This window comes from Rhinoraja longicauda, chromosome 3 (genome assembly GCF_053455715.1).
Source record: "Rhinoraja longicauda isolate Sanriku21f chromosome 3, sRhiLon1.1, whole genome shotgun sequence".
In the NCBI taxonomy this organism is placed as follows: Eukaryota; Metazoa; Chordata; class Chondrichthyes; order Rajiformes; family Arhynchobatidae; genus Rhinoraja; species Rhinoraja longicauda.
The window spans coordinates 71,818,094-71,840,143 of record NC_135955.1 but is presented as its reverse complement, the minus strand read 5'-3'; the positions used below and the strand labels follow the sequence as shown (position 1 = coordinate 71,840,143).

General features: G+C 39.3%; 1 protein-coding gene across 4 annotated transcripts in view; it reads right to left on the bottom strand.

Moving 5' to 3' along the window:
- Positions 1–271: 271 nt before the first annotated feature.
- efna5b (ephrin-A5b) overlaps positions 272–22,050 on the bottom strand; it is a 201,088-nt gene continuing 179,309 nt past the window's right edge. For 3 of the 4 annotated variants that reach the window (XM_078396388.1, XM_078396387.1, XM_078396386.1), the window contains 3 exons: positions 8,273–8,338; positions 7,848–7,928; positions 272–2,919 (listed from right to left, as the gene is read on the bottom strand). In XM_078396388.1, coding sequence (XP_078252514.1) covers positions 2,801–2,919; positions 7,848–7,928; positions 8,273–8,338 — 266 coding nt within the window. In that variant the 3' untranslated portion in view covers positions 272–2,800. The remainder of the gene's footprint in view (positions 2,920–7,847; positions 7,929–8,272; positions 8,339–22,050) is intronic. The other variant, XM_078396389.1, reaches the window with a different exon arrangement.

Sequence of the window (22,050 nt, the reverse complement as noted above, 5' to 3'; positions counted from 1 at the left end):
ATATTCCACGTTTAGCATAACATATAATAAACTATCTTGACTATCAGTCGCGCCTGCTACTCGATTTCACCTGAATTATGTAGCTGGCTATATATATATATATATTTGCATGAATATTGCTTACTTGCGAAGCTTTTCATGCTCAAATTTCATTTTTGAGTGCATATTATGGGATTTTTAAAAAGTACCCCCAGGCATATTTTCGTAATAAAACATACGAAATTTTTCGGAAATTTTAACATGAAGAATGAGTCGGTCTTTTGCCCTTTAAAACACATCTCCCTACTTTTAATGGCCAAACACACGGAACGTTACAAATGATGAACATCTTTAGTTTTATTTATGCATAGTTGCTCAGACACGTGTATATACAAAACAGATGTATAGAGTATCCACATGGCAGAAGACCATAGGTTTGTTTCTTTCTCTTACAAGCATGTCAAAAAAGCACTCTTCAATAAGTGCAAAGAATCTGCATTTCAAGCGCTTCTTGAGCAGGGCAATACAGGCACAGGACGACAATGGCTGGACTCTAATATCCAGACGCACAAACAATGAGTGACTCTGACGGAGTGTCAAGAGTAAGCATCTAAAACAGATTTAGCAGACTCCATGAGTAACCTTCAGCATGTCAGCATTTATTAAACTGTACAGACAATGGCAGCAACGCTATTGTAAGAAGATTCGTCTCGCATCAGAACAGTTTGGGGGCTAATGCATGGGAAAAACTCGGAGTTGCCAAATAGAACAGATTTACCCATTCACCGCTCAATGAAGGCTTGGATGAAAGCAGGGAACAGCTGATCTACGTGGAGTGAATAAAAGGGGAGTGGATTAATTTCTATGCTTCCAAATTTATAGAACCATTTCCATTCCACATTGCAAGGTAGGTCAGTAAAGTGTGACTGATTGGTGACAGGTATAGAGTGCACCCCTACTTCTGTCCCTGGGAGGAGCCGCTTCCACACAAAGAGGGAGAAAGCAGGAGACACGATTTACAAAACTATACCGGACAAACTTTCTTTTTCTTACTCGAGTCCATGCGCATACCACGCGGACGATGGCAAGATCTTTCCGTAAAATATTCACTTCATTTCCGGGGCAGGGAGAACAAAAAAAAAATCAGGAACACCAATCAATCGACTTTCAGAACCAATATGCCTCTTCACACCGGGCTTCGTTGCAGAATTCCACATCACCTCAAACATTTAGGACCAATACATTGAATGTCAAGTCACAGTTTTTTGCTCCCCTCCTGTTCATCGAGATAAGCAATGTGCAGGCTGCACCCAGTCCCGTGCTTCCAGCCGCCTGTAGCATTGACACAATTCATGTACGCCACTATCAGTACTGTTGAAACACATCTTCCAATCCAACATAGATCTGTTTACATAAACTGCTCAATCAAATCCAGAAATTCTATTGTATTCAATTATAAAAGGTGTAAGAATTGGAATTAATACTTTATCAAACACTATTTACAACATAGGTTGCTAATAATACAGAATTTAAACGATGTATTTTTCCTTTTGCCCTCCAATAAAAGGTACAAATCAATGTTCTAAGCTAACACTAATGTTATAGACTATTACAGGATACACAGTATCCACTGAACAGACTGATCCTTTTTTCCCTGCTTTAAAAAAGGCAACTAAAAACAAACAAGCAAATAGTTGTTGGTCTCAAATGTCCTCCAGAACAGGGGTGTCCAGTTTGCGTTCGAATCCTCCAAGTATGTAATAGTAATTGTTTCATATTGAATTTATTCATTATCAAAGCATGTTGGCCATGTCCTGTCTAAACAGCCAGAAATTAATTGGTCAAATAATAAACTGTAGTTTACAGCTGTCAGAAAAATATACAATTGTTCCATCACTATTACAGTTGGATAGCAATCCAGTTTTACAGGAAATAAAAAATGCAGTATTTTACATTCTCAGTTCATTACCTTTTCACTTGTTGAATATGGTGTTAAAATAAATTCCAAACTGTTATGTTATTCACAATGTCTATCCTTATTCACATGAAAACTATCCTTGTTACAAATGAAACCAGCATTTCTAATCTACCTTTATATTTGTGTTTCTCACATGGTTCAGCTTTATGCTAGTAGCCTTTGCAAATTGCACCACTCTTCAGTTCTGTGGTGATTCCCAATTTTTTCAAAGGCTATTTAAAGTACACGCATCTCCTACAAAAATGCAAAGCCCTGCCAAGAGCCCATGAAACAAGAAATGTGCGGAAAATACAAAATATTACAGACCATATTAGCTACTGCACAAGCACAGGGACCCTCTCTTCAGACACATGTTAAATTATAAGTCCCAAGAGGGATGGGGTTATTTCTATTTGTAATATCTCCCCTAAAGTTCTGACATGGTGACTCGATGGCTTGCGTGATCATCTTACGGTACTGAGTGATAAGGTATAAATATTGCATGGAGGACTAAAACCCTCTTGGGCTTCTGCTCAATATTCTTATTCTTCAGTCACTGCATCTGCCACTACTGTTTCTCATCTGCACTTGGATGACAAGAGCCAAACCACCTCAGGGTACTTTGAAAGAAGAAATGCACAGGAAAATAAGAATCATTAGTCTCAAAATATAATTTGGCATTTTTGCAAGGGTTTATCAGTTTGGACGCATCATCCCTCTTAATTACTCTCTACTCTCCGGACAGAAAATAAATCTTATGCCTGGATTAACTGAATGTCCCCCTCTTCAACAGTGCAGTTACAGAATTTGTGATGTTTCCTGATCCAGCCATGCTGTGTCAGAGGTTCCTTGGATTTTTGAGCACTACAATGTTGAACGCATCAAGAAAAGGAATAGTACAGTCGCCAAAAGTAGCGGGGATATCCTGGGTGTTTGAGCATCATTCTCACCCCGCGATGGCTCAGCTTCATGGATGGTATCATCTATTTAGACAGAACAAAGAGAGAAAGCAATGCGGTTACAGCAAAAGCCAAATGAAAGAGTAATCCTCAGTACTTTAGCCACATTTACAGGTCAGCTCAGCTCCTTGGCTAAACACATTTCATTGTCACACTGGCAATTCATCTTCTAACAATCTACAATGCTTTTCAAATTTGTCTTATTTTTTTAACTTTCACTGAGTTTTATGGAGTTTATGCAAATCAAATGCAGTAGCTGGGAGGAGGGAATATGATGCCAATTACCAAGTAAAAATATTTAAACCCACAAGCCAGACATTTAATGCCAAGGAGCCAACTAATTTCTGTATAGTTTGCTCAACAAATTTTAAAAAATAATTTCATGCACCACATCCACTGTTGGCCTTCTCATCAAATTACTTAGCATTATTTAAAAATTGGCCATTGCATACGCTACTGGTAAATTTTAATCGCGTACCTACAATGGAAGAGTTCAGATTAAATTCATTCCAAAAATCTGAGGCAATTGAAACTAGTCGAATCCAATCTTTCTGGTTTTGTTTGTAAAACAGATCTACAAACTGCATGAGAAAACCAACAAAGTATCTCACTGAGTCGCTGTTAATACGATCACAATGACCTTTTTTTGTAACAAGGCAGACACTGGCAACAGCTGAATGGCACAGTGAGTGTATTTCTTCATCCAAACTTGGTTTGTAAATGAGGAACTAATATTAATATTCTCCATTTGTTGCTTGGAAGACTATCACTGGCTATACATTAGTTTAAAATCTGTTTTAATTGCTGTCTCGGGAAGTGAAGCCACCACTGCAGAGTGGGGTCTGTTTTCTGTTTTGTCAATAGTCAAGAGTGTTTAGTCTTGGGTTTGAAAAGATAATGTCTTCAGGAGGAAGAGCGACTGTTCCTGTATTTGCCAGTACAGAAATATCAACTGGTAACACCAAAGTTACATGAATTTTCCTTCCTTGGCAAATGGAATCCTTGTCCAAGTTGACAGCCTGCGCAATTTTTTTAAATGGTATTTTACACTTAATAAAACCCCAACTACACTGAGTTTTGGAAAGATTCTATTAATTTTAAATATTGCCTATCTGGTAGAAGGCAGTCCCAAAAGGTAAGAGATATAAGAGATGATTTTCTCTGGTTAACAGCTCCTACATATTTGCAAAATATTAAGCATTTTACATTGAATGATTTTGATTAAATTTTGAGACTGAGCTATTGGGAACCTTTTTCACAATAGTAGCTTTAGTGTTAATCAGCATTAATCCACTGTATTACCTTACCAAGGATGATCAGTTTTGGTTGACTGATGGAATTATCTGAAATTCAGATTTTACGTAGAAATCTCAGAATTTGTGAATCCAGTTGTCATTTTATATATTTTGTATGTATTTTCTATCACAGGGATTACATTTCCAATCTAATCCTTTCAGCATGTAACATGATGGCAATGTTTGTTTTGACTAAAATCTTCACAAAACTTTAACTACTCTAAGAACAGCACCTGATAAATGGTCTTTTGTTAAATATCCAATATTTTCCAATCCTGCCTTCACCTACAACTATACTGTCAAATATAGATCCTTCGCTTATGCCCTCCTCATTTTCTTTAACCTTCAAAACCGTTCTGTCTCACTACTTTACTGTCTACTATTAATACCATATTGAAAACCTCTATCTTTGTCCATGTCTTTAATCTCACCTCTAAATTCCTTGACATTCTATACAATTTTCTGCTCTCAGTCCAGACATTTTAGGTCAGAGATGTTTGGCTACTCGAAAATAAATGCAAGTAGCTGTGTGCTAATAACATTGTCAACCAATCTCCATTCAAATAAGGATGGTCTGTGATGACAGAACTTGAAAGGATGCCTCAACATTGGGTTAATATCCCTTCATTGGAACCAAAGATAAGTTTGAATCCTGAGCTAATGCACATTCCAAGCACAAAATTCCTCTTTCCTCATTCAGCAGTGAAATCACTTAACACTGCAAACTATTTACATGTTTACATTAAAATGGACTTTGTACACCTTGATGGGAACTTTGGGGAAATACTCTGCATTTGGTGACCAGGTTAGATTTTGTCCAACTGGTGTGAAGTACCGTTTTACTTGAAACACAAGATTCTTCTATGTTTTGATGAGTGATGGCATCTTTTGGGTGGACTGATCTCTTTGTAGGAGCAGAGGGCTACACTCGTAGGGGTAGGAGTCATTCATAAAGGGACATGAAATCCCACTGACATTCCTTTTGATCGAGAGCTTTGAATTTAGTAAACTTGTGTCATAAGTTATATCATTGCCACTCTGTTAGAAAGCATCGAAAGATAAATATTTGTAAAGAATTGTCAGAAGGAAATGGCAAGCGAGCTAAAATTTTAAAAATCTTTAGAGCATCATGGCAAAAGAGCTAAAATTAAAAAAAACACTGAATGTTCAGTCAAAAGGACGGACGAATAGGTTGCAGGTTTAATTTGTACATGCTGATGGAGCATATGCTGATCTCTGATGACAACTGGAAGAATTGGGGGCGGCACAGTGGCTCAGCTGGTAGAGCTGCTGCACACAGAGCCAGCGACCCGGGTTCGATCCTGACCTCGGGCACTGCCTGTGTGGAGTTTGCATGTTCTCCCTGTGACTGCGTGGGTTTCCTCCGTGTGCTCGGCTTCCTCCCATGTGTGGATTTATAGGTTAATTGGTTTCCATAAAATTGCCTCTAAGGTGTAGGCAGTGGGATAACATAGAACTATTGTTGACGGGTGATAGGAGGTCGGCCTGGACTCGGTGGGCTGAAGGGTCTGTTTCCATGCTCTGTCTATAAACTAAAACTAAGTAACAAATAACTCATGGTTTGCAGTCAAGGGAAGAAGCTGGGAAAAGTGTAAAGCGATGGGCTGGCTTACTGCTCTTGATCACAATATGGCTATCATTACTGGAAGAAGTACCTGCATCAACTACATGAGAACAGGATCAACTACATCAACTGCATCAACTACATGAGAACAGGATTTGGATATCATATCCCCCATTTGTCACTGGCTGTATAGGGACACTTAGCTGAGGCAATAAAAATGCTTTTAATACAAAAATATGTATATGTGGAAAAATAAAAACACTATTAAAGTGTTCAGGATCAGTCATCTCTCGGTTGATTTCTAAACAGACCTCCAAGCTCTGGTGGTTTCTACCAAGAAATGTACAAGTGTAGGATCAGGTGAGAATTGTTATTTTTTGGTAGTCTTTGTTTAGGCATATGCAATCTCGATAGATGTTCAAATCAAACTGCCACACAATCTTTTACTCAGGAATTCAGAGCACTTAGTTAAACTGAGACCTGGTCATGTATGATTCAAACAAATCAAGTGATGCCTTTTAATATCCAGGTTACACTTTTTAATAAAGCAACTTCTGCAATGCAGGAGGTTGCAGGGAAACCTGATAGAAGTATATAAAAATTATGAGAGGCATAGATAGGATAGACAGTCATAATTTTTTCCCAAGATGGAAAAAAATCAAATACTGGAGGGCATAGCTTTAAGGTGAGAGGGGGAAAATTTAAAGGAGATGGGCGTTTTTTTTACACAGTGTGGTGAGTGCCTGGAACGCACTATTGGGGTTGGTGTTTGAAGCAGATACATTTACAGCAGATGGTGGCATTTAAAAGACTTTTGGATCGGCACATGGATATGCAGGGAATAGAGGGATATGGGTTATATGCAGGCAGATAAGTGATGGTCTTGGCATCAGTTTTTGCACAGACATTGTGGGCTGAAGGGACTGTTCCTGTGCTGTCCTGTTCTATATTGTATGTTAACATGCAATAAAGATTAGCAAATGATTAGTTTCCTTCATGCTGGTGTGCTCCAGCTGTGCACCAACTCTGAGTCACATTTTCAGCATTGCTGATAGTCACAATGGGCCAAAGGGATTTCTTGTGTGCTGTAAATTTTATACAATGCCGAAACAATGACAATGCATCAAAACATGGTTTATTGGCTGCAGAGAGCTTTGGAACATTCACAGTCTTTAACAACTCCATATTAATACTATTTCCCTCCCAGACAGAATGTAATCCCATCAATCTGGGTTGAATCCAAAACCTAATTCCAAAAGTGAATGGTGAACTCTGATCCACTGTGCCACTCAGTCCCTCAAAATAATGAAATTGACATGTTAGATTTGCTAAAATATTGATAGCAGCAGACAGCAAACACAACCAAATGTACTCGGAGACATAAATGTTGGTGGTGGCAGACTTTAATGAAAAGGACAACATTAAAAATACAAAGACACATAAATATGCTCCAGACACATCTATTTCTGTTCCAGGCAGTGATACAGGCAAATAAAAGCCTGAATTCTACCAAACTGAGGGGACCAGATGTCACAATGTGACAATATTTACAGCCGTCATGGACACATTTCTTAGAGTGCATGAAAACTGGAATCCCATTCAATTTTGGAACAATCCCCGTCTCCCTCCCACATACCAATTTAAAAAAAGTTAGTTTCATGCTTTTGATTTCATAAATCATTAGTCCGTTTTATTGGAATATTATGCAGATCAACTTCCTTAATTAAAACAATTTTTTGAATTAGCTTCTTTTCTATGAAGCAAATGCAAAATAATGGTTAGAAGACAGCAGAAGCATTCTACCCGCTGGATATCCTGTCTCAATATATTTGTACCAAGGAGAATATCCAGCACTGCACAGAATAAAAATCTGGCACACCATGCAGGAGTTATTGCATTGTCCTGTTGCAATAAATATAGAAGAGAGTCATCAAAAAAAGGGGAGGAAGGGGCACAAACTTTCAACACAGAACCCATGCAGGGCATGCAAACTGTGAAGGAGGGACAATTAAGAGAAGGGGTTTGGGTGGGGGACAGACGAACTGGTTAAAAGATTCTCTAAGCATACTAACCTGCTGGTTCTAATGAACTGTCTACTCTGTCGTTAGCACCGAAAACACTTTCATGTACACCTACAGTTTTCGAACAGCTCTCTATAACAAAAATAGAAATAATAGCCAAATATGTTAGTGTGACATTTTTAATTTCCCTGCTATTTTTTTATTTCCTTTTTTATTGTTCCACGTTGTGTAATGCTGAACTCGTCCATTTGTTTCAGCCATGGAAAACTTTCAGAAACAACAAGTTAGCAACTGCCAAAAAGCTCAGTGAAGAAATGTAAGAAAAAAAATATGATGAAAAAACACAGAAAATGCTATATACAGAACAGATACCACACAGGATATATACAATAAGAAAGAAAAACATTTTTTTTTACCACTGCTTACAATAAAGCATGCACTAAAGCCACCCTTGCAAGCCTGCTAAAGAAACTTACTTGATTGTCGCACAAGGACTTTCAATTTTAAACAATTCTTCTTTCCGTTATCTGGAATAGCCGAAGCTGTGAAGTATGAATAGACACTATTTTAGGATTTTGCAACAAAAACAAATAAAGCATTTAGTTTCCCTCCTCTTTAGTTTTACTCACAAGTTAAAACATGTCCCAGATCACCCAATGCAGCTGACAGGAGAGTGAAGTTAAGTACACTGACTGCAGAAAAGGCTTCAAGAATTTGAAAGTAAAAATTCACAACGCATTGGTAAAAGGCACGCCATTGACTGAGATTACAGAACAATGTTTATCAATTCAATGTGTAGGAACAGCAGATGCTGTTTTTTTGTGTTTATCCTTTATCAATTCAATGTCAGCAGTTTAAAATTGTGGCATTTGTGGCTTTGGTAAAGATAACTTGGAGCGCTTTGAGGTCAAAACCACAAATCTGATTATCTTGATGCACAAAGTCGAAACAATTGGTTCTATGGTGACATTGGTTCTTAGCTTTGACCCCCCTCCCCCCCCCCCCCTCCTCACTAAATACTTTAAAATGTGGCAACTGTTTCTCTTAACATAACGGATTAGGCAAAAGCTCCCACAAAATTACACAACCAAGAGCTGCTGCCTTTACAACTAAATGAAAACACCAGAACTTGCTGTTCGGGTGAAGTACTTGAGGTTAGTGTTTACCGACAGGAAATGACTACTTTCCTGTGGATTCAGCTGACCCTCTGTTACAAACAGTGTTGCTTAAATCTAAGGGACTATTTAATTGTCCACAGGAAATCCAATAAAAGAGAACTTTCAGAGGCACAGGTTGGACAAGACTTGATATTCTCAACATCTCTCACCTACCGCTGACCCCACCAATGGGCAACTACTTGCCCGGTCATTCTGAAGAAGGGTCTCGACCCGAAACATCACCTATTTCTTTCTCCAGAGATGCTGCCTAACCCGCTGAGTTACTCCAGCATTTTATGTCAATCAACAGAAGTACCTATCAGTACTTACCCATGTTAGAAATAGAAAATAGGTGCAGGAGTAGGCCATTCGGCCCTTCGAGCCTGCACCGCCATTCAATATGATCATGGCTGATCATTCAGCTCAGTAGCCTGTACCTGCCTTCTCTCCATACCCCCGATCCCTTTAGCAAAAAGGGCCACATCTAACTCCCTCTTAAATATAGCCAATGAACTGGCCTCAACTACCTTCTGTGGCAGAGAATTCCACAGACTCACCACTCTCTGTGTGAAGAAATGTTTTCTCATCTCGTTATAGCTCGGAGGCTGGCTCTATTAGTGGAAAGGCTTGCCAATTGCCAGGCCAGCCACCATCTAATTGCCCCCTCTCCCAACTCCCTTGCCATACAGCTGAGTGATATAATCTCCCTGCCTTGTCATTCATGGGTAGCTCCCACTATTCAGCAATGTGCCTCTGCCAATACCTTTAGCACGAGTCTACAGAATGGCGGGAGGCTTAAGGCTGAGTGAGACAGGAGCATTCCTAGGGAATCTGATTTGTCAAGTGGACGTGGGATGAGAGAGCGAGGATTGGAGGGAGGAGAAGACAATGAACTTCATGAATATTGCGAGCTTCGGTAATATTTGCCTGAAATGCCAGCCAAACAGCCAGACATATTTTGGGCAAATAAAATGAAGACCGAGGCTGCTCCTAAATCCTGACTTAAATATTTTTTTGTGTACTGCTTCCTTCAGGATAGTGAACATGGTATTCTTCTTTGGGGAAGACTGTGAATATGAAACAACATCATTTCTCAAATACACTCAGCTAGATGCCATTGAATACCAGTCAGGTATAAAACAGAGGTGTTATGCTGTCAGCATGCAAAAGGGCTGGTGACGTGTATACTGATCCCTGTATACTGATGACCAAACTGGGGGTGTCCTGACAAACGCAGTCAGGAGTTCAATGGGATCACTCAGGTTTCTCCTGATCAGCGCATATAGTGGTCGCAGGTGCTGGTGAGAAACAGGTGAATGTTGGGTTAGACATTCACCATCGACAAATAAAACAAGAACAAAATCTGAAGTAAAACCAGAAAATGCTGAAACAATGAAATGCCGATGCTGGTTAAAACACAAAAGGACAGAGAGTGCTGGAGTAACTCAGCAGGTCAGGCAGCATCTCTGGAGAACATGTATAGGTGACGTTTTAGGTCAAGACCCTTCTTCAGATTGATTGTAGGGGGAGGGAGAAGAAAGCTGGAAAAGGGCAAATGCCTTATATTAGCCCGGCTACTGCCCTCCCATGCATTCTGCCTGTCCATTTCCCGCACTCTCAATTTGCTGTTTATGATTCAAATAAAATCTTTAACTATTGCCTAATCAATTGGATTACTTTAAAAAACCCATCCTCAGACAATGTAACTAAATGAACATGTGCAAGGAAGTTTGCGAATTTTGCATCTGACTGCGCTAAAAGGTCATTGGTGTAAATCCCAAAGGATGATCTATTATCTTTAAACGAATAATTCATCTACGTGCACTGAAAAGTCCTTTTGAAGAGAAAGGAAACAATAGAGCAGAGCATCCTGGCTGGGCTTCGCAAGAGTGAGGCTATTACAAATGAGCAAAAGAAGGCAGACGTAGAAGAAAATGTACGTAGAGAACAAACAAAGCTTATGTAGAGGAATGACATGAAGCATTCGAGGAGATGCCACTGCTATGGGCCAGCTACAGCAGGATAGAGATATAGAAAAACAGAGCTAGCCCAAGATAAATATATTTGATAAAATGAAATGAGATCACTCACAATTTTTGACCATTCAAGTATAAGATTTAGCTCTTTATTACTTTTCTTATTACTTTTACACAGCAAACATGGGTTAAAATAGTCACCAAAGGGTTTCTGCCCAACAGTGCCGAAACTAAACATTAGCCATTTGTCTGATGCCACAGTGGGCTGTGTTTAAATGAATGCCCCTGATGTGAGAATGGATCAATCAGCCTTTGTTGGGCTCTGTTCCCTATTAATTTGCTCAGTGGAGAGATCAGACCTTGCACAGAATGGAACTCAACCTGTCAATACAGAGTATAACCCTGAAAGATAATAACCGATGAAAGCTTTACCCTGAACTCTACCGCTATCTTATGTTCCCTTTCTCACCAGAAAGCTTAATGATGCCGGACATGACCTTCAGCATTCCTTCCAATTTATCACCGACTAGTCAATTATAATTTCACCACAACAATTATCTTTTTCAAAGAAAGTGAGAAACAGTGTCAGAATTAGTGGAAATTCATGAGCTTGATTCAAACCTGCATTTGCAGGATAAATGTATTTCTATTCAATTTGAAAGTCACCAAGGACCCTATAAGCCAAGCAAAGTGAGGCGAAACAATGTGTGAAGTTCATAACTTGCAGTTTTGAGTTCAGTCATTTTAATGACAATATTCTTATATAAAGATAGCGGTGACCTGTCTCTCACTTGAACACACTGTGAACCTCTGCACACCTTGTTGAGCATCCAGTTGGAGCTTGCACAGAGCAAATTTGAGCTTCATGCGACTTCAGCTGTTTGGGCATTGTCCGAAACAGAGTTAAAGCTGGCAGGTTTGCATTGGAACATCCATGACAGGTACAATTAGACAGAGACTGTTATTACTATTCCCAGGCTCAAACAATGAGGACAGCAGTGGTAATTATGATAGCTACAAGAGTTCAAAACCTCACGTATCCATAACAGTCTACCAAAGTTGGCATTTATACTCATCTTCATCCTGACTTTCTTGGCATGTTGTATGTTATCAGCCACTCAAAAGTCCCCTGCTACCCATACAAGCTGTAGTTTTATTCAACACAAGTAACTGGCCTCTGCCAAAATAGTACAAGTCACACTGGCAATTTTAAACTAGCTTTAGGTGGTGAGAGTTTCCGCTGTGCATTGTGGCTGGTGTGTAAATGACTTTGTTCAGACTGGCAGTTTGACTATGCTGTAATATTAGATAGTTGCATGTTACAATCCCCAATTAGTATTCACAGGAATTAAATGCTCTTGTTGCAATTTGAAAAAAGACAGCAGTGAACAATACAGACTAATGGCCTACTCTCATCTGAATTTTATATGTGTCATTCTTGAATGTAATCATACAGATTATGAGAACACAAGAAAAAGCAGTACGCCATATGGCTCATCAAGTCTGCTCCATCATTTGATAAGATTACACCTGTTCCTGAATTTCAAATTCACCTTCCTGGCCTATCCTTAACCTCACGCTGTAAAATCCATCAATCTCGGTTTGGAATAATATCAACGACTGGGAATTCACAGTTCTCTAATGTGCAGAATGTCATACGTTTGCAGATCTCTCCAGAAAAACATAATTTCCACATCCTAGTCCTAAAGGACCAACTCCTTATCCTAAAATGATACCTCCTGCTACCCCCTATCCATTTTCGATACAAATGACTTGGGCAGCTTACAGCCCAGAGGTCTGAATATTGATTTCTCTAATTACAGGTAGCCCTGGCATTCCCGCTCTCTCTATCCCCCCCCCCACTCAAGTCGCTCTAGTTTCTCGTTTTCACCCAAAAAAGGCTTACAATGGCCTGTTTCCTATATCATCGTTACTTTTTTGCATATCTTTCATTCATTGTTCTTTATCGCTCTGCATCATCATCTATATCTCTCGTTTCCCTTATACCTAACAAGTCTGAAGAAGGGTCTCGACCCAAAATGTCACCCATTCCATCTCTCCAGAGATACCGCCTGTCCTGCTGACTTAATCCAGCATTTTGTGTCTACCTTCGATTTAAACTGGCATCTGCAGTTCCTTCCTCCACATTAAACACTTTTGACCCTCTTTCTAGATTCCCCAGCCAGAGGATTGTTCCCCAACAATCGGGGTATTATTTGTTGTGTCACTATCACCACTCATTCCTCTAAACTGCAGTGAGTACTGAACAAATCTGGCTCTTCAACCCACCAAGTCTGTGTTTACTTGCACTAATGACTTTTTTTTTGCAGTCTTCTTTCTTTTTGAAATGTATAATTTATCCGTAACATATGTGTTGTCTGAGTTTATGCGACTATGGTTCTGCTGCAGGCAAGATTTTCATTGTACAGCACCATACTTGTGCATATGGAAATAAACTTGACTTGACCATCAACAATGCATTTTATACCAACCTTACTTTATTCTCCTCACATTCCTGTCAACTTTCCCTAGATTCTACCTTTCACTGACACACAAATGACAAAATACAGTGGCCAATTACCCTCCCACCCTGCACGCCTTTGGGTTGAAAAAGGAAACTGGAGTGACCAAAGGAAACCCGTGTGATCAGAGGGGGGAACATACAAACATCACACTGAAAGCACTGGCAATCAGGACTGAACCCATGTCATAGGAGCTGTGAGGCAGCAGCTCCACTAGCTGCATCACTGAATCACCCATGTTCATTTCAATTTAATTGATTCTCCACTCTCAGGCACATTGACCTTAATTCATGAACTTGCCTCCTACCTAAAATTCCCTGAATAACCCATTACATCTTTTTACATATCCATGCTCTTCATATTCCAGTTTTCAATATGTTTAACTCTTCCTCCAGACCAGTGAAGGTGTTGGAGTTATAAACCATAATATCCTGCACTCCACCATCTATTTGCCAAAGTCTCCACATTGTCTCCACATCACCCCTTCAAATCTTATTACTATGGCCAAACTTTCTAACATCCAGACCACAAGAAAATCCCCATTTTAAAATCGCATGTTAGGAGTTTGTAAGTACCTAACTAGCAGTGTTGCAAAATTATTATGAGATTCTGGTATATGTGGTATATTTCACAAAGATGTGCCTTTAAAATAAATCATTGATTTATCTTCAAAAATCAATAAATCAAATGTAAATGATAACAGTAACATAATTTCATCATCTTAGTGATTTGTGAACATAATTCAATTTAAAGTTGAGTTTGTGAGCTATAAAGTCCCTTACTCTTCCCTTGATATCATATCATATATATACAGCGCGGAAACAGGCCTTTTCGGCCCACCAAGTCCGCGCCGCCCAGCGATCCCCGCACATTAACACTATCCTACACACACTAGGGACAATTTTTTACATTTTACCCAGTCAAATTAACCTACATACCGTACGTCTTTGATAAGGGCTAAACATTTATGATACAAGTTCTTTAGATCAACAAAAAGATTATAAGTAAAGAAATCAAATCCAAGCTAAATGGTATTTCAGAATGACTATTTTCAACATATCCAGAGTGCAATCCATTCATTCATTTAAGTTGTAAACTCTGATATATGAATATAAATATTTATTATGTTTAGTTTTGAAATTGAATACTTTTGGTTCGATCCAATTGATTTTATTCATTTAAGGGTTGCTTCTTGCACTGTCAATTTATTTTTTGTGAAAAATAATAAATTAAATTTTAGCCCTAAGATGGAAGCAAACATTTTTCAAATTACACTTAAATATTTGGATGCATCTAGAGATTGCAAAAGCATACTTCCCATCATCTAGAGCTAAATTCTATCAGACAATGTTTGTGTTCAACACCTAGGGTTTAAATAATTGTTGTTGTGCATTTCACAGAGGAATTATCAAACAAGGTTTGGCACCGAGCCACATAGTAAAGACAAATCTAGAAAGTTTGCCAATGAAATATGTTTTAAGGAACAAGGAGTTCTCTATATTTGGAGTGAGGTTATGAGGAGTTTTAAGGAAGAAAGGAGAGGTTAAAGAGGCTGGGTGGAAATCGCAGAGTCTAGGATCTTAACACTGGAAGGCACAGTGCAATGAGTGAGCAATTAAAATCATTAATGACCAAAGAACAAAAGCTCATATCTTAAGAAAATTGTACGGTCGGAGGTGAGATGGCCAAAATATTTAAACTGAATCATGACATAACCAACGCCAAACATGGTTTGGAGGCACATATGTGATGAGTGAATTAAACTGGATGTTATTTGGAGCATGGGTAGGAGTATTATAGACAGGGATAGAACTTGGGAGCCCATCTGAGAGATCATTGAAATAAGCAGCACAGAGGGAAGCAAGGCATGGAAGGGTAATTAAACTAGCAGAAAAGATGAGGCAGGATCAAAATCAGGCAATGACCCAGAGATGGAAATCAATGGACATTGATAGCACAGATAAGTCATCTGCGGCATATTCAATTGGAAGATGTGATACCAAGGTTAAGAACGGTCTGTTTCAGTTCAAATATTGAACTGAAGGAGAGATGAAGTCAGTGCTTTTGACAAGGACTGAAAATAATGGCTTTGATCTTCCCAATAATTGGTTTCAGTAAATGTTTGGTCAGCAATACTGGATGTTAGACAGGCCTTTTAGCTAATTTGATGAGAGATGGTGGCAAAGGTAGTGCTAAATGTTATCAGTAGAGTTGAGGGAATCAATGACATAATGAGGTGCTGTGAGGATCCTGCTTCCTGAAGCTCAGTGCTTCTCTAGCTCTCCATCCCGAAGAATTTCCTCAAGCCCCATCTTTTTGACCAAGTGTTTTAACTTAATATCACCTTAAGTTACCCAGTTCCGTTTTGTTTAATATAACTGATAACAGTTTATATTATTTCTGATGCACGAACATCACTGTAAATGGAAACTGTGATAAGAGCCAAACTGCCATGATCTTCACAAGTCAAGAGATTGAAGAAATAAGTCAGGTGGGGATTCTTCATTTTGAAGGTAGGTACTGTCACTCCCAAGACAGATTTTTGCACAGGCCAGAGTCAATGCAATCATCTGCAAGTTAATGGAAAGCCACTGCTCACCATCAAACAGGTATTCTGAAGGAAATTAGAGCATAATAGCTGATCCACTGGCAGGATCTACCTGGTGGTTCTTACATTCCCTCTTCTCAATGGTAACAGTGAGATGAGAATGTGGCCAGAGTGGTGTGGTTCTTTGATGATAAAAGCTGCCTTCTTGAGGCAGAACTTTCCACAGATCCCTTCGATGGTTGGGAGGCCAATACCTGTGATGGGCTGGGTAATGTCCTCCAGTTTATACAGCCTCCTTTGTTCTTGAGCATTTGAATTCCTGAATCAGGTTGAGATGAACCACATCAAATTGCTCTCCATCTACTTGTGGAAGTTTAATGGAGTATTCATAATTATTTTGTGAACAAATCAATAGAATTCAGTTTCTGAACTTAATGTAGGATGTGGAATAAAACAATCTTTGCCTTTTTATGCCTGTCAGTTTCCACCTTGTCACAATTTCAAGTTTTTCTTTTGAACCCTATTTAAAGCAAATTAGATCATGAGCAGCACTATTATTCCTTCCTGCGCTTACAAGCCCAAATTCAAAAAATTAGGCAAGGGAACAAATATTTAAACAGCCAATTGACCACTGCAGTGCATTACTGCACTGACCACTACAATGCATTAATTTGCCTCAGGATTAATCTGCTGATGTGCCGCTGGTAAAATATAAAATAATCCAACATTTGTGTGTGATGAAACTTAGTGATATCAGTTGACAAGGAAAAAATGTTTCACTCACTATTTTTGATGAGTAGATCTGTTGACATTTGTTCCTCTCTTCACTGATGCTGTTTAGCCTGCCAGTATTTTGTTTTAGTTTAAACCTTTATGTTTATTGGCACAGTTCATTAGCCTGAATCATACACAAGATGACCCAAGCCCCAGCTGGTTCCATTCCTGCAGCCATATCACTGAGCCTTCACTGCTGCAGGGGATCTTCAGATTGCAGAATCCCCGCTCCTGCCCATGAACTGCCCCTGATATCACAAGTTATAGCAGTAGAATTAGGAGATTCGGCCCTCGGAGTCTACTCCGTCATTCAATCATGATTGATCTCTGCCTCCTAATCCCGTTTTCCTGCCTTCTCCCCATAACTCTTGACACCCATTCTAATCAAGATTTTGTCTATCTCTGCCTTAAAAATATCCACTGACTTGGCCTCCACAGCCCGCTGTGGCAATGAGTTCCACAGATTAACTACCCTCTGACTAAAGATGTTCCTCCTCACCTCCTTTCTAAATGAGTGCCCTTAAATTCTGAGGCTATGACCTCTGGTCCAACACTCCCCCATTAGCGGAAACATCCTTTCCACATCCACTCTATCTATGCCGTTCATTGTTCTGTAAGTTTCAATGAGGTACCCCCTCAATCTTCTAAACTCCAACGAGTAGAGGCCCAGTGCTGTCACTCATCATATGCTAACCCAATCCTTCTGCTAACCCACGTCCTTCTGACAGCTCAAACTGTCTAAAGGTCTTTACTACCATCTCCAAACGTTCCTAACGATCAGTGATACCTGGTTGCCATTGAACTACATTTAATTGGAAAAACAAAAATTGTAAGTATTTAAATAAATTTTAAATTACAAATACTGGGAAAAAAATCAAAAGGTGAAACCTTCACTTACCCTCTGCATGGTCAATGAGCCTATTTAAACAAATGGGCCATGTTGGATACACACAGTGTAATCAATCCCTATGCCTCAGAATGATCAGGAATAGCTTTGAACATAGTGGTGGCATTGGCATCTGTCATCCAGCTCATTCAGTCCTTCACATTGTAGTGTGTGGCTGACCCATAGAGGACGGAGCTCATTCATCCAATGCCAGCCAAACGCAAGTATGATATGGGCCGCAGATATAGCTGCACATAGTTCATCCGTCACATAATAATGATTTGTGGAACCTGCTTTAGTATCAGAGCTCACCCCCTTGTTCCTCTTCTTGAGGTCACACAACTGAGCATGACTAGATCCTTCATATCTCACTCAGAAAATATCAGCTTACTACTCCAAGGAGTCTGAGTTTCTGAAAAAGTAGCATATATGAGCAGAAGGGTCTGGTGTGAAACTGCCCAGAAAGTGAGAAAATAAAACAAAACGGAGTCTAGTTTTTTTCCCTATTTATAAAAATTATCTGGAGACTTTACTCAACAGAAATACAAATTCCATACATGGGTGATTGGTTTAATTTATTTGTTTCTGTGGATTAAATGGCAAGAGGCATTCACCACAATCTATTTCTAGGGGCAATTTTAGTATTGTTTATGTACATAATATTTCTTGCATGCAACTCTATAAATATTGCTGGACCCCACAAGAGAACCATTGTATCTTGTCACATCCCCATTATGGTTATTGGATTAAGTCCTGCTCCACGATTCCTAAATGAAACTGATCTAAGTTAGGAGTCACAAATCAATTAACCTCGTGCTGGGATGACATTTCTAAATGAACTCATACTGCCCCTGGCTCACAACAGGAAGCAATGGCTACTGTGGACTGAGCTGTATATTGGTAATTAGTTTCTATCATGCCACAAAACCAACAAAATCTCAACAAGCATTAAATGGGGATACCACTAAATCATACAGTTCCAATACACTAAAAATGTCAGTGTCTTCTTGCTTCTCCCTCTGGTTCTAAGAGGTCCGATTCAAGCTAATTTTGCCGCAAAAGTATACACGAGCTTGTAAGGAGAGCAATCAGAGTACACCATTGACCTTGTGCTTAAGAATATATGAAAGGTGTTTTCTCTCAAGCACAGTTGCTGACCTCACTAGAAAAAATCTGACCTAGTGTGTTGATAGCATGTGCAGTGGAGGGGGGGGGGGGAAATCAGGAAAGAAGGATTAGGATGTGGGTGGAATTAACAAGTGCAGATTAATGCAGACATATACCACAAAAAGAATGGGTTCTTCAAAAAATGGCAAGGGTAAGGGAGCAACCTCTCATACTGTGGATGCAGGTGGGAAACATTCCCTTCTTTAGAAAATGCACATATGGCTTGATTACTGTTAATATGAATCATCCATCCAGCATGACTCCAGATATGATGGATTATGCCCAAGTTCAGGGGTTTCTGCTGGGGAAGATTCAATCATCTAAGTTGCTGCAGAAATTTCTGCCAGAGTATCCAAGAAGTTTAAGGCAAGGAATGTTTGCAGTATCAGCTTGCTCAAGTTAAAGTGATAATTAAATGTAACATCTCCAAGTTTGCAGACGAAACAAAGCTGGGTGGCAGTGTGATCTGCGAGGGTGACTTGGATAGGTTGGGTGAGCAGATGCAGTATAATGTGGATGAATGTGAAGTTATCCATTTTGCTGGCAAGAACAAGAAGGCAGATTATTATCGGAATGGTGTCAGATTAGGAAAAGGGGAGGTGCAATGAGACCTGGGTGTCCTTGTTCATCAGTCATTGAAAGTAAGCAGTAAGCAGTGAAGAAAGCAAATGGAATGTTGACCTTCATAGCGAGAGGATTTGAGTACAGGAGCAAGGAGGTCCTACAGCCAAAACAGTACACGATAGCACGACAATTTTAGGCCCACCTTACTCACCTTCGTCCCTTTGATGCTAATGGAAGCCGTTTCATTGAAATCGGTTATATTTTTAAAGTTATTCACATTTTAAAGTTTAAATCTATCTCCTCGGCAGGGAGGGGGGAGGATAAGGGGGATGGAGTGGGGGGAGGGGTAGGAGGGAAGGGGAGGTGGTGGGAAGGGGGGTGGAGGGGAGGAGGGAGGGGAGGTGGGAGGAGAGGAGGGAGGAGGGAGCTGCACCAATGCAGGAGTGGTTTGGGCCCAACGGGTCCACTTGGTTGAGTAGGACCTAAACAGCTGAGCAGTGGGCAGAGGGGGGAAAAGAGCAGCTAAAATGAAAAACATGGCAATCATTTGTGATGCCCAGCAAAGAGAAAGTAAAAATAAAATCAAACGTTCATTTAAAAAAAAGAGTTGATGAATATTTGTCCATAAATTGGCTGGTATGAAATAAGGGTCATTTTAATTGAGGATTTACTCCTAAATTTCAGATAGCAACATTTGTGTAAATCAACACATCTCCTGCTGGAGAGAATAATGAACCAAGTCACAATCATTGTGCTAAAAAGCAAGTAAACTGGCCCTGGAACACCTCATTAGGCAGATGTTAAATGACCAGGAAGAACCCAAGCATGCAAGCTGCAAATGGACCGCTTTGCTAAATATTCCATGCTCTCAATTCCCCATAGTGTGAAATGTGAACTAACCAACAAATGGCCAGTGTGTTCTTTTGCTTAAGAGGGGAAGGAAGACACAGCTGTGCAATGGAATATAAATAATACAATATTTGCCAGTTATCCACTATGTTGTTCTATGGTTGAAACTAGACGGGTAAAAAACTGTTGGCATTTATGTTTGTGGGAAGTGTCGATGATCACAAATCTTCCTAAATATTAAGGCATCCAACCAAGTGAAATTCATCATTAAAGAAACAAGGAATTTTCAATGCTTGTCATGAAATAAGAGAACGAGTGGGCAAAATAAAATATACACTGACTAAAATAATTGCTTTAGGGCCTTTACATTTTTTTTTCTTTTCGGTAACAAATAGCTCCAAGGGGTAGATCAGCTTCACCAAGAGTATTATTTTTTTAATCAGATATACTAATTCATAGCTCAATGCCGTAATAAGAAATAAGCCATCTCCACCCAATAATTCCCTTTGTTTATTAACATTCATCAAGTGTGTAAAGCATCTAAAGGCTTGGTTGCAGATGTATAGCACTTGAGAAGGCTTCCTGTATTGCATTGTACAGTGGCACCAATTTGATGTCCATGCCTCTTACATAAAGGCAAACAAATCAACTGCTTTTCAACTGGCTGAATGGGTAATTTTCTTTTCAAACCTGAAAGCCCAGACTGCCAAAATTAAGAAATATTGCCTCAATTTGATTTTATCCCACATGTTTTGTTGATTAACTAGTTTCTTTTGCTCGAATGAATTACACCAGGTTCTGTCTTTGCCATCTAATTTTATCAGGGGCTCAACAAATCATCTTTATTGTGATGTCTTGCACTGAACTGGAACACTGAAGTAAAATTGGGTTTTTGTCAAATGAATTGCTTGAACCGTTAATCTTTATCAAAGCACTATAATAACTATTTTGTTTACTGTGGCAGTTAAAAATGTTTTAGCATTGCATTTGGCAGCCAGCACGTATTAATATATATAAAAATGGCAAAATTACTTGTCTTAAATACAAACCCATTTATTTTGGATAATGCTGAAATAAATGGATATGGAAGATCCAACCAAGGTGCAGGTTGCAGCTTTAAGGTCACCTTGCCTGCATGCAGGTCTACTGCAACTCACATTGAGCTCCTGCAACATTTATATGTCTTTGTCGGATGCATTGAGTGGGCTTGGTAAATCAGTTATCAATGGGCAAGCATTTAATAGGAGAAAGGTATTTCAAAGTACTTCAAAATGTGGTGAATGCAAATGGCATTAACTTAAGCTGAGAATTTGCTTCTTCTGTTAAAATAAGTTTATTGGAAAGAGACTACTTTTTTTTCTCTTAAAAATGTTTACAATGAATGTCTGAATCCTCACGGATCAATCTTCACAGTTCTCTACTTAACCTTCATAACTCTGCTGCTGTGCATTACAGAGAGTTTATTTTACAGACAGCCTAGGGATAAGCAGAAACAAAAGGTGTTCTGGGCAGCTTTATTCTCCCCACTTTCAGTTTGAGTTGAGGTGAGATTTAGCAGGACTAACTAGCACCTCTGAGAATTCAAGTGGAAGAATTTCTTCCACTTCAAACCAACACAATACTTCTTAAGACCTGCTATAATTTCCCATGGCACATAGCTACAGCATACTTGCGAGGAAAAAATGACTAGCTCCCACATTTATTTTACAGAAAGATTAAATCCGTTATGATCTTTTTCTTTCTCTTCTGTCAAAAGACATGTACTTTCCTATAACCTACCATGACTTGCCATCACCAAATGCACATTTAAT